The sequence below is a fragment of the Melanerpes formicivorus genome, unplaced genomic scaffold (genome assembly GCF_026170545.1).
Source record: "Melanerpes formicivorus ecotype bairdi unplaced genomic scaffold, bMelFor1.0.p_v2 SCAF_24, whole genome shotgun sequence".
Lineage (NCBI taxonomy): Eukaryota > Metazoa > Chordata > Aves > Piciformes > Picidae > Melanerpes > Melanerpes formicivorus.
Genome location: NW_027142376.1, coordinates 6145457 through 6158818, shown reverse-complemented (window position 1 = coordinate 6158818; position 13362 = coordinate 6145457). Strand labels below are relative to the sequence as shown.

At 46.8% G+C, this 13362-nt stretch overlaps 1 protein-coding gene across 3 annotated transcripts; it reads left to right on the top strand.

Moving 5' to 3' along the window:
- The first annotated feature begins 779 nt into the window (after positions 1–779).
- LOC137448422 (probable G-protein coupled receptor 141) lies at positions 780–11410 on the top strand. Of its 3 annotated transcripts, none has more exons than XR_010989084.1 (3): positions 780–951; positions 2412–2600; positions 11355–11410. XR_010989084.1 is itself a non-coding variant. In XM_068152957.1 (3 exons), exon 3 carries the CDS (start codon positions 4745–4747, stop codon positions 5606–5608), a length of 864 nt encoding a protein of 287 aa, XP_068009058.1. In that variant the 5' UTR covers positions 780–944; positions 2412–2600; positions 4720–4744; the 3' UTR covers positions 5609–7612. The 3 variants fall into 3 exon arrangements, 2 of the variants coding, with proteins under 2 accessions (XP_068009058.1, XP_068009057.1); XM_068152957.1 differs by lacking the exon at positions 11355–11410 and adding an exon at positions 4720–7612 and having other exon boundaries at positions 780–944; XM_068152956.1 differs by lacking the exon at positions 11355–11410 and adding an exon at positions 4720–7612.
- The last annotated feature ends 1952 nt before the right edge of the window (positions 11411–13362 follow it).

Below are 13362 nucleotides of genomic sequence, written 5' to 3'. Positions count from 1 at the left end.
CCTCTCCTCTCCGAACCTCTCCTCTCCGAACCTCTCCTCTCCGAACCTCTCCTCTCCTCTCCGAACCTCTCCTCTCCGAACCTCTCTTCTCTGAATCTCTCCTCTCCTCTCCTCTCCTCTCCTCTCCTCTCCTCTCCTCTCCTCTCCTCTCCTCTCCTCTCCTCTCCTCTCCTCTCCTCTCCTCTCCTCTCCTCTCCTCTCCTCTCCTCTCCAAACCTCTCCGAACCTCTCTTCTCTGAATCTCTCCTCTCCTCTCCTCTCCTCTCCTCTCCTCTCCTCTCCTCTCCTCTCCTCTCCTCTCCTCTCCTCTCCTCTCCTCTCCTCTCCTCTCCTCTCCTCTCCTCTCCTCTCCTCTCCTCCTCTCCTCTCCTCTCCTCTCCTCTCCTCTCCTCTCCTCTCCTCTCCTCTCCTCTCCTCTCCTCTCCTCTCCTCTCCTCTCCTCTCCTCTCCTCTCCTCTCCTCTCCTCTCCTCTCCTCTCCTCTCCAAACCTCTCCGAACCTCTCTTCTCTGAACCTCTCCTCTCCTCTCTCTTCTCCTCTCCCTCTCCCTTTCCCCTCAAGCCCCTTCAGTGAAGGGTGGCAGATGTATAGCTCAGGGACTCACAGGTGATCTGATCTTTCAGACTGAGGAAACCGCGGGGCAGAAGCAGTCCTGATGAGTAGAACTGTTCGACATGTTTGAGCACAATGATGGTCTCTGACAGCTCAGCAGCTTTGAGCAGTTCTCCCTGCATGAACGTAGCATCACTTGATGCTGAGTATGTGTGATTGCTATCAGAGTGAAGCAAGAAGAAAAGCTTGTGCCTTCCTGTAAGTGGGCTGAGAAAACCCACAACCAGCCTTGGACAAACATGAACATCAAAGGCTCCTTTTCTTACCATGTGTTATGGATGCATGGAGTGGCAAAGAAGAAGGGGGAACTCACAAAAACAAGAGGTCATAAGGTAAAATGTAAGTATTTAATTTCTAGAAATAGTGGGGGAAATAATCTATTTCTGAGTTATATGTTGGCATCTAGGCTGCAATTAAGCTGTCTGTAACAACAACAAAGTCAACTTTATGTGCTCTTTAAAAACCAGTCTGAAATATTAACAACTTGCATTGGAATATGAACTTTGTCAGGAGCACAAAGTCATCTTCTTAAAGCTTGAAACGTTCATAGAATCATAGATTCCTTTTGGTTGGAAAAGACCTTTAAGATCATTGAGCCCAACCATTCTCTAACTCTACCAAATCTGGTGCTAAATCATGGCCCTCAGCACCACATCCCTCTCTCTTTTAAACACCTCCAGGGATGGGGATTCCACCACAGGCTCCTGGGGAGCCTGTTCCAGTATTTTATAGCTCATGCAGTGAAAAAGTTTCTACTTACATCCAACCTAAACCTCCCTTGGTGCAACTGGAGGCCTTTTTCTCTTGTCCTATCACTTGTTACTAGGGAGAAGAGACTATCCCACACCTCCCTGCAGCCTCCTTTCTGGTAGTTGTAGAGACCAAGAAGTTCTCCCTTCATCCTTCTTTTCTCCAGATTAAACCCTTCCAGCTCCCTCAGCCACTCCCCATCAGACCTGTTCTCCAGACCCTTTCTTCTCACCAGCTTCCTTGCCCTTCTCAAGAAATCCAGCCTCAGCTACCTTTTCCAGAAGAAAACAACCAAGATTTCATCTATAAGCAAGAACCTCCAAATGCAGAGCAGCTGACTGATATAAACCTGTATTTCTGAAAGGGTAAACAGGTTTATTGTGATACCTGCAGCCAAATTACTTTCCAGGCTATGCCCCTTGGGAGTTCCAAATAGTCTTTCCCTTATAGGAAACTTTCTGGGAAGGCAAATTTCTCATGCCTGTTTCAGGACTGTTAGTCAGGGATGCAATTTTAACCATTTAAATCCTTCTACGAGAATATATTTTTAAAAGGAGTGAAGAGGAATATTTATATCAGCCTTGGACACAATGCTTCACTGGCCTCCTAAAGATGCTTTGCCAAGAGCTTCATCAATAAGATGTTTCTCTGAGCGTGTTCTGCAGCCACTGTCTGTGACTTTATCGATGAGTGCAACAGAAGAGCTGTCAATTGCTGTTTTCCATTTTCAAAGGAATCAGAGACAGGAGACTTCTTACTTTGCTCTTTCCAGTTCTTTCTTACCAGTTCTTACTTTGTTCTTTCAAAACCCTTTGTAAGGTAAAGGCAGATTTCCTTCACAAAGTGTGTGTGCACCCTGCGTGCTATCCCTGGGTGCTTGCACAGAGATCTGTATGCAGGACCAGACAACTGAAGAGTCTGCACTTTGCCCACAGTCTAAATAAGCATTCAGCCCCATGCAGCTGTGTTTATCAAGTGCCAGTAGCATTCTATCTTTCATAAGAGTGTTCCTAAATTAATTTTTAACTTTTCTTCACCTTTCATTGCAGAATAGCTCAGGTGGAATTCCATATCAAAAAGACTTGGAGATGAAGTAAGAAGAAATTGAATTTTCATCTGCAGATCTGTATTTTCAATATGCTCTATGCATCTAGAAACTGAAACTGTTGCAGCTTTGTGGCAGCCCTGCAAGATGTTAAGAAGCTGAGTCAAGTGTTGTCATAAAATATCCAGAAATTGTAAGTACAACCTCTTCACATATCAGTATTTTCCTCACCTTCAGTTTTAGCTTTATAAGAGGCCTGCAGATTTAACTTAATCTACAGCTGTTGTGTTATTTGGCTGTTTCAAATGGCTGAATCTGGAGAAAATTAATTGCAAAACCAAAAGAAAACAAAACCTCAGCTCAGCAGCTGGGGTGCAGTTTAGTAGGTTAAAATCTCACTCATAATTATGTAAAAATTTGGTTTAGCACTGGGAGCCATGGCTTATTGCTGGCATATGCAGGATGATAATAGGGATAAGGTTGTATAATGCACAGGACAGCAGAGTTTCAAACATAGAATCACAGAAGACACCTGTCTGGAAGAGACCTCAAAGATCATGCAGCCCAACCCTCCACCCAGTTTAGGGTCAACACTAAACCATGTTCCCTAAGTGCCAGGTTCACACACTGCTTAAACACCCCCAGGGATAGTGACTCCAGCACTGCCCTGGGCAGAACATTCCAATGGTTGACAACTATCTTTATGAAGAAATATTTCCTAGCATCCAGCCTGAGCCTCCTCTGGTGCAGCTTGGAACCATTGCCTCTGGTCCTGTTACTTGTTAATGAGGAGCAGATGCTGCCCCCTCCTTGCTCCAACGTAGAGGGCAATGAGGTCTCTCCTCAGCCTCCTTTTCTCCAGACTGAACAGTCCCAGCTCCCTCAGGTGCTCCTCAGAGGCCAGGTGCCTGTCTCGGTCCAGAGAGGGAAAGAGACTCAGTTCTTTTGAATATTCCCCTGGTGTGAAATTAGAGGCACAAACGAGGCCAAAATATCAACAGCTAGACTATTTGTTACATAAATAAAGTGGACATAAGAAGGGGAGAGGGGGAAAATAGAGAGGGAGAGAGAGAAGAGAGAGAGAAGAGGAAAGGGATTATATTACCACACCACTCACACCCCCCAAGACAGTTTGAGTCTGTGGAGGAAAGGTGCTGCAGGAGATGTAGGGTTTGTAGAGAAAGGGTGCAGAGGCTTTGGCTGGAGAAGAGATGTGGTCCTCTGGGCAGCCTGGGTCTGTAGAGAAAGGGTGCTGAGGCTTTGGCTGGAAAAGAGATGTGGTCCTCTGGGCAGCCTGGGTCTGTAGAGAAAGGGTGCTGAGGCTTTGGCTGGAGAAAAGATGTGGTCCTCTGGGCAGCCTGGGTCTGTAGAGGAAGGGTGCTGAGGCTTTGGTTGGAGAAGAGATGTGGTCCTCTGGGCAGCCTCTTTTCTCTGGAGCAGCATTGTCCCAGGCTTTCCCTTCTCAGCGGCATGGTCCGTCTCCTGTGTTTTCCTTCATCTCCTGCACTTTTCTTCTGTTAATCATCCAGTCCAGGGGACACAGTCTCCCACATTTTCCTTCCGCATTTTTCTTCTAATAAGCCAGTAGTTGCTCAAGTCTTTTATACAGTTTTTAGTCCTTAGGTATGTATCCAAGTATTGTCCCTCAGGAATTCCAGGGCCAGGAAATCATCCTTAGGTAAATGTCCAGGTATTGTTCCCCCCGGAAATCTTTCTGTGTATTTCTGTGTGTTTGGGCAGAGGTCTAGATGGGGGTGGGGGGGCCCTCCACCTCCTCCATCTCCATCCAGACAAGCCCCCACACTCATTACACATCAGGAAACAGGTGGTGAATCCATTGTGTCACCCTTCCCAGGGTACTTGATGGGTGGAGATTATCTTGTCTCATGCATATTCCTGAAGGTGGCCTCGGTCCATTGTTGTCAGGCCAGCTGTGGCCCAGTGAGCAATGTTATCTTTGCACCTTCCAAGAGTCGTTCCAGAGGCTCTGCCCAACACATATCAGCTATTGCCTGGGCAAGCAGCAAGTGTTTTTATCTTTGTTGAGTCACACCAAGAGAGACAAACTTTTAGTCTCTCACAGTGCCCCAAGCCCTTCACCAGACTCATTGCTCTTCTCTGGACACTCCAGAACCTCAATGTCTTTCTTGTAGTGAGTGGCCCAGAACTGAAAAGAGTACTCAAGGTGTGGCCACACAGTACTTGAGGTGCGGCCAGCACAGTTCAGTAAGATGTCTCTTCTTGCTCTAAAATGAATCTCTGACCTTCTACAGTTAATAAAGTTGCCTGTTTTAAACCCTCCCATTTTTCAGTTTCAGTAACTTTTGCAAGAGGAGGATGTGTAACAGCAGCTTAACCCAGCAGAGCCTTTCCTCCAACGAGACGCTGCAGGACACCTCTGAGGGGCTGCGCACCATTCTCATAGCCCTGTACCTCATCAACCTGGCTGGCGGCACCCTCGGGGTGGTGCTGATGTCCCATCAGTTGTTCCAAAGGAGATCACAATCTGTGATGACCATTATCATCAGCAGCCTCCTGGTGCTGCACATCCTGCTGCTCCTCAGCATCCCCTTCCGCCTGAGCTATTACATTCTAGGGGAATGGAGGTTTGGCTGGCTGGCCTGCCAGCTGACAAGTGCCATCATCTACATCCACATGTACATCACCTTCACCTTTTACGTGGCCATCATCAGCATCCGCCTCCTGAGACTTGAGTTCCAGAAGTGCTGCATCGCAGCCTGGGTGGCTGCTGTCTGGCTGCTGGGAGCGCTGGTCATCACTCCTGTTTTTCTCTCATACTACGGTGCCTCAAACTCATACCACTCCTGCCAGTGTTTTCAGTTCCACAAGGAGATGGAAAAGGTGGCCATGGTGACCATAAACTACTGCTTGGTTGGGGTTTTGATGTCAGTTTGTGCTGTGCTCACTGCAGTCCAGCTGTCTGTGATCTGTAGGCTGGCTGTGAAATACTGGCCGGACATCAATTCCCACGTGGAATTCAGGGCTCAGGCAAAGAGTTCCTTCTTCATCTTAGTAACACTGGTGTGCTTCATTCCTCATCATGTGTTCAGAGTGTATTACATCCAAAACCTCCACCTTGACAAAGACCACAAACTCCTGCCATACAATGAGATTTTTTTAGCTTTAACAACGATGTGCTGCTTGGACATGTTGTGCTTCACAGCAGGAATAGCCCACTGAGCTCTGAGCTACCAGCAAACCCAGCTGCTGGCTGGCACTACTGGCTTTTGGCAGGAACAAAACCACGTTGGGACTTTGCTGGGCTAGGGAGACTGCTGAGTGTCTGGTATGCCTGTGTAGGTCAGCAGCATTGTTTGGCTTTTACATCTTTCAGAACCTGCTGGGTTTTATCTCCCCTCTTGAAAGCAGAAATGTGAGCCTTACTTTAGTCTGTGACCATGAATCCTGCCCTGAAGCTTCATGAAGATTTTCCTTCTTTAACAATTACAGCACAAGTATCCATTCCTTTCTATTTTGTCCTCAGAGTGTCTGTCTTGGTCCAGAGAGGGCAAGAGACTCAGTCTTTTTGAATATTCCTGTGTTGGAGGCACAAACGAGGCCAAAATATCAACAGCCCTCTAGGCTATTGATTAACAGAATAAAGTGGATGGAGCAGAAGGAGGGAGAGAGAGAGGAGAGAGGGAGAGAGAGAGAGGAGAGAGGGAGAGAGAGAGAGAGAGGAGAGAGAGAGGGAGAGAGAGAGAAGAGGAAAGGAATCATATTACCATCCTGCACCTCCCAAGACAGTTTGGGTCTGTGGAGGAAGCCTTTTTGGCTGCGCTGTCCTCCACTGGAGGAGAGGAGGGAGAGATCCCGAAGTCCAAGTCCAAGTCCAAGTCCTTCTCTGAGCAGCCTCTTCAGCTTCATGAGTTGCAACAGGTGGAACTTAGGACACAGAGGGAAGGTTCCTCCTGGTCTGCTTCTTCCAGGCTGCATGGTGAAGGCTCTGTCCTTTTCTCTCCTGGCATTTTGTCACTTTTCTTCAGAGCAGGCATTGCCCAGGTCTTTTCCTTCTCTTGAGCCAGTATTGCTCAGGTCTTTTACACAGTTTTTTAGGGATGTATCCAGGTGGTGAATCTATTGTCCTTTTCACCATCCTCCCTTTCCGGGGTAGCTGATGGGTAGAGATGATCTTGTCTATGCACATTCCAGAGAGTCCTTATCCACAGGCGTCTGCCCAATACACATCAGCTATTGTCTGGGCAAGAAGCAAAGGTGATTTTGTCTTTGTTGATTCACATCAAGAGTGACAAGATTTAGTCTCTTACAGTGTCTCAGTGGCCACTAAGTTGGCCTCACTGTAAGTCTAACAACTTCTTCTGGCAATCATGATACTGAAGGAAAGAGAGGGAAGAAAAATTCTTTCACAGCATTTTTGTACCAGTGATTTTAAACACCAAGGACACAAACTCTATTAAAATGTAATTTATTCAAGGCATGAATCAAGATATGAATAAAATATCATGTTGCATATGTCAGCAGAATCCTCCTTATACAAAGTGTACATTAAATTAAACTATGTCTAAACACTCAGCGTTGTCACAGCTTCACCTCTACCTGCTCCAAACCCACATGCAGCTCTCTGAAGTGTGGTAATCACACATTTAGAGTGAATGAGATCAGAATAGGCCACAACCTTCATAAAAACATTTGATTTCTGGTCATTTTCAGTCGCCTGTTGATTCAGCTGCAATATCTTTTTCCATTCACACATGTAACAAAGCAAAACTAGAATAAACCAACTGAGCTGTGCTTAATCAGTTCCACATATGCTTCTGTAGCGTACAGAAACTTCTGCTGGAGTTTGTCTTTTCTCCATTAGACTTTTATATTCTCTGGGAGCCACATCCCTTCTGGGAATCTCTGGTTTAGCTTCATTATGTACAAAGTTTTTTTCATGATTGCATTCCATCTGTTCTGCTCACTGCAGAAGGTCTCTAACCCTTCTGACAAAGGCCCCAAGCTCATTTGCTGCACCCCAGCAGCCTGAGGCTAGATTTCTCCCACCACAAGCTCCCAGGGATCACACAAGGGTACACTGCTTCATAGCCGTGTAAGTTGCCATAATTTTGAGTCTGGCAATCTTTGCTGCAGAAGTGCTATGATCCCTAGACTTAACCAGGTCAAAACTTGATGTGGGAGATAATAAGTGATTTCCTGCTTGCTGTTTGCTTTTGTTCTCTTTCCTTCATCTATTAAACTGGCTGTGTCTCACCTCGTGAATTTTGCTTTCCTTTTTGCTGTTCTCTGCCCTGTCATCCTGTGGGTGGGGGGACTGAAAAAGCAATAGCACAGGTGCTCAGCTGCTGGCTGGGTCAGCCCACCACACACGCCTTGTCAGTGAGACCCCTGCCTCCTCATTGCCAGAAAATTTGATGTAGCTGAAATTTGTATCTGTGGTGTTTCATCTGTGCAGCCACAGCCAAACGACCTTTATTATTAACCCTTGCAATGAGGAAAAGTTTGGAGAGTGAAGTGCAGCTTCTGCAGCAGCTTCTTCTCAGAGTTATTAAAGATTGCAACAGATTTTGCACCAAGGCTTCGGGTAGAATTTCATTCTAGTGCTTGCTGTACCATCTAGACCATACTTCATTCCTATTCTTCTTGCCACCTAGTGATCACTTTTTCTTTAACCCTACCAAAGAACCACTTTGCCTCATGGCCTTTGCCACTAATTTATCATTCCTTCCTTTATTTATTTTGTTCTTGACCATTTTCTCTGTACCTTCTCTCACTGACTGGGACTCAGTCATGTGAAGTCAGACCACTCACTGGTCTCAGTATGGTCCTCTTAATCCATCAGATAATGGATTAAGCATCGACCCCAGTGTCCTGTTACATCTAAGATTCACATTAAAGTGATAGAGAGAAGCTGAATTCAATACACGGCCCTCCACTGAGATCTGGAAGCACTCTAAAATCTGGTTAAAATAGGGAGTTACCACTCTCCAGGAGGATAATCTGAGAAATAAATTCAGAGAGGGCAATAGTACTGAGCTCAGATTGTAGAGTACTCTTCTCTCCATGAATTATGTAATGACACATCCTGCAGAAAACAGTTAAAAGCCATCGGTTTGAATGCCATTTGCATGATCCAAGTAATTCTGGAGATAATTACACACATTAGTAATTGCTTTCATGGTAACTGAATATGTAAAACTGTAAACCATTTAGTCATCCCATTCATTTTTAATGCTATCAAATGAACACTGGGAAATCCACAGATACTCTGAAAGAGAAGGATATCAGACTGCTAAATGTATCTTCTCTTGTTGCTCTCTGTGTAAACAAAACCAACCCCAAATCCCATTTGCATGCCTGACTTCTTAAATTAGTTTGAGAAGGCTACAGGCAGATTTTTGCCATCAGAAACTAGAGTGGTCCCTCCTTTTGCAGCTACAGTGCTACTATAGCAGATGATACTATAGCAGATGGCAGCTGAGGTTGCTAAACCCCTCTCTATTATATTTCAAAAGTCATGGCAGTCTGGGGCAGTCCCCACAGACTGGAAAAGGGGAAACATTGCCCCCATCTTCAAGAAGGGTAAGAAGGACGAACCAGGGAACTACAGGCCAGTCAGTCTCACCTCTGTGCCCTGAAAGATCATGGAGCAGATCCTCCTGGAGGCACTACTGGCTCAGAAGAATAGTGAAGAGGTGATTTGGAACAGTCAGCATGGCTTTGCCAAGGGCAAATCCTGCCTGACCAACCTGGTGGCCTTCTATGAGCAGGTGACAAAATTAATAGATGAGGGGCGAGCAACTGATGTCATTTACCTGGACCTGAGCAAAGCCTTCGACACTGTCCCACACCACAGCCTGGTCTCCAAACTGGTGACACATGGGTGTGATGGGTGGATCACTAGATGGATAAGGAACTGGCTTGATGGCCGCACCCAAAGAGTGGCTGTCAATGGCTCCATGTCCCAGTGGAGGCCAGTGACAAGCAGAGTCCCTCAGGGATCAGTCCTGGGACCTGTCTTATTCAACATCTTTGTGGGGGACATGGACAGTGGCATTGAGTGCACCCTCAGCAAGTTTGCTGATGACACCAAGCTGTGTGGTGCAGCAGACATGCTGGAGGGAAGGGAGGCCATCCAGAGGGACCTGGACAGGCTGGAGAGGTGGGCACAAGCCAACCTCATGAGGTTCAACAGGAGCAAGTGCAGGGTCCTGCATCTGGGTCGAGGCAATCCCAGGCACAGATCCAGGCTGGGCAGTGACTGGCTGGAAAGCAGCCCTGAGGAGTGAGACTTGGGGGTGCTGGTGGAGGAGAAGCTCAACATGAGCTCTCAGTGTGCACTTGCAGCCCAGAAACCAAATCAGATCCTGGGCTGCATCAAGAGAAGAGTAGCCAGCAGGTCAAGGGAGGTGATTCTCCCCCTCTACTCAGCTCTGCTGAGACCCCACCTGGAGTACTGCCTCCAGTTCTGGAGCCCCTATTACAAGAGGGATCTGGAGGTGCTGGAAGGTGTCCAGAGAAGGGCCACAACGATGATCAGAGGGCTGGAGCACCTCTCCTGTGAGGACAGACTGAAGGAGTTGGGGCTGTTCAGTCTGGAGAAGAGAAGGCTCCAAGGTGATCTAATTGTGGCCTTCCAGTATCTGAAGGGGGCCTACAAGAAGGCTGGGGAAGGACTTCTCAGGATCTCAGGTAGTGATAGGACTAGGGGGAATGGAATGAAGCTGGAGGTGGGGAGATTCAGGCTAGATGTGAGGAGGAAGTTCTTCACCATGAGAGTGGTGAAGCCCTGGAATGGGTTGTCCAGGGAGGTGGTTGAGGCCCTGTCCCTGGAGGTGTTTAAGCCCAGGCTGGATGAGGCTCTGGCCAGGCTGATCTAGTGTGGGGTGTCCCTGCCCATGGCAGGGGGGTTGGAACTAGATGATCCTTGTGGTCCCTTCCAACCCTGACTGATACTATGATACTATGATACTATAGGTGGCTTGTTTCTACCTAATTCATGTATATCCTTTTCAACAGTGCTGAGGGTTATGTGAGCCTCAGCCTCACGGGCACAGAGGGGCATATCTTTTTTAGTTCCTATCTGCTGGGGCCCAGAACAGCAATGCTTAAAAGGAAAAACTTCTCCATTTCCTTCTGATATATCTGTTCCTCCTGTCTGCTTGTAAATTATTGGTGGCTGATAAACAGAGGTAGCAGCAACACAGAGTAATGGCGAAGATGAAATGCTGGGGAGAAATAAAAGGCATTTTTAGGAGAGTCTCACTAGGCCAAAGCCACGGATTGAACTCACAGAAGTCAAAGTGCTTTGTGGAGTCATCCCAAACAGAACATCTCTGTTGCGAAGTGTGACGATACCCGGCAGTTTTCTTCTAGAATTGTTCTTTTACTGCTGCCCACAGAGCTTGGAAAGGAATTCAGTCAAAAAGAAATGGTCTGCTCTCATTATCAGACAGAATATAATCTGTTCACTGGAATCTTGTCTGATCAGACATAATAATAATGGCCTGACAGGAAAGCAATGCATCCTCTACACCTGTTTCTGCAGTGGCTAGCTCCTCAGCAACTCTTGTTTTTCTCTGACCCATATCATTTTATTAGCTTGCTTCAGAGACATAATTTTGAGCTGCTTCTTTTGTTTCTTTGTCTTTGTATCTATTTGTCTCTCACACTCTCTGACTTCACTGTTGCTTTAAGTAATACATAAATGACACCTTATGAGTTACACATTTCCTTTTTCTCCCAGTCTTCTCCCTTGCATTGTTTTGTCTTGACTTATAATGGCCTGAGTTTTGTAACTGAGCTGTTTCTCTTTCATAGACCCTAAGATTTTGTTGTTGTCTCCGTTCTACAGGCTTCTCAGTTTCTTCATTTCCTCTGTGTGGTTCTAATCTCGCTCTAATGCTTCACATGCAGATCCTGCCGTTGTGAGATTACTCCATAACCGATTCTTGTATTTATACAGTGTGCTGTCAAAGGAAGCCACCATCGACACTGCCCAGATAGTTCAGCAAAACCCTCCTGCAGATTGTCTCCTGAATCAGGACAGGCTGTGTCCATTCCATGTGTGTGATACGGATCTTAGACCGCAGCTGTCGAGATGAAGCTCTTGCATGGTGGGAACCTTCTTAAACTGCAGATGCCTCATCTGTGAACAGGCACCAGGCTTTGGAAGAGTTTTTTGTTAATTGAATAGACTTCAAAGCTGTTTAAAGCTTCTGGAAAGCGATTATAATGGCAGCATAAGTTTGGTTTCAGTCAGTGGTTCTCAGCCCTTACATTATCTAGCCTCCTCACGCCCAAGCATGGCTGGCAATGAGTCAAATAAGTCAAGAGTTAGAGTCATCAGTGACAGCCTAGCTCAAACCTAGAAACATGAAGTAATTACTCTGAATTTTCTGGCACGCAGTGAGTTAGTTTTTCCACCTACAAAGATAAAAACAGTCTTTCATTAAACATTGAAAGAAAACAATGAGGACACAGCTAGTTCCTCAGCAAATAGCTCCTGGGGAAAAGCTCTCACCTCACTCTGCTCCTGCACACCCACACTGCATGAGCCAGTGCAAGTCTGATCAAAGCATCTTGGCTTTTCTGCCAGCAGAATGTCAGCCACCAGACCATCTCTTCATGCTGAGGTTTCCCTGAGCTGCTGCCATCAGAGAAGGCCACAAGTGAAGTGTCAAGGAGGGAGTGCCAACCCAGCAGTGTCACTGTAATTCAGACACAGAGTGCAGCCATGTGCCTGGGATACCTCTGCCTTGGGGGATCATGGTAAAGGAACACCATGAGGAGCCAGGGAGGGGTAAGAGTCTGGGATGTCATCTGACCAAAAGTCATTTTACTTAGACTAGCTATAAGGAAGAGATGTTTTATGAGGAAGTTTGGCACAGAGAGGTGGAAGATGCCCCAACCCAGTGTGCCCAGGCAGCCAAGAGGGCCAATGGCATCCTGGCCTGCATCAGGAACAGTGTGGCCAGCAGGATCAGGGAGGTCATTCTGCCCCTGTACACTGCACTGGTTAGGCCACACCTTGAGTCCTATGTCCAGTTCTGGGCCCCTCAGTTTAGAAAGGATGTTGACTTGCTGGAATGAGTCCAGAGAAGGGCAACAAAGTTGGTGAGGGGTTTGGAACACAAGCCCTATGAGGAAAGACTGAGGGAGCTGGGGTTGCTTAGCCTGGAGAAGAGGAGACTCAGGGGTGACCTTATCACTCTCTGCAACTACCTGAAGGGAGATTGTAGACAGGCGGATGATGGTCTCTTCTCCCAGGCACCCAGTACCAGAACAAGAGGACACAGTCTCAGGCTGCACCAGGGGAGGTTCAGGCTGTATGTGAGGAAGAAGTTCTATACAGAAAGAGTGATTGCCCATTGGAATGGGCTGCCCAGGGAGGTGGTGGAGTCGCCGTCATTGGAGGTGTTCAGGAGGAGACTTGATGGGGTGCTTGGTGCCATGGGTTAGCTGTTTGGGTGGGTTGGATTGGTTGATGGGTTGGACATGATGATCTTGAAGGTCTTCCAACCTGGTTTGGTTTATTCTATTCTTGTGGTTTGGGAAACGTGACACTGTAACCCTGGAAACATTCAAAGTGAGGTTGGATGTGGCTCTGAGCAACCTGATCTAGTTGAAGATGCCCTTACTCACTTCAGGGGGTTAAGACGAAATGACTCTTGGCGGTCCCTTCCAACCCAAACCATTAATGATATGATTCTAATACATGCAGATTCTGCCAGTCACCAGGCTGTAAAGCCACAATCCTTGGATTTTAAAAACACTCTCCAACTCACAGCTAGGTAAGATAGAGCTTGGGTTTTTCTGCTGAGTTGGTAAATTGTAAGAGAGTTCACAGGGCTTCCTAGCTATAAAATCTACACAGAACTGCAATCCAGCAATCTTAGATTGTCAACTGTTCCTCCTCCTGCAAAACCAGAAGAGCATATCCACCATTCCTTGCTCCTAAGGGGATGGTTCAA

What these genes read in the sequence shown, in the direction of transcription:
- LOC137448422 (XM_068152957.1), top strand. Translation starts at nt 4,745, where the DNA reads ATGTGTAACAGCAGCTTAACCCAGCAGAGCCTTTCCTCCAACGAGACG.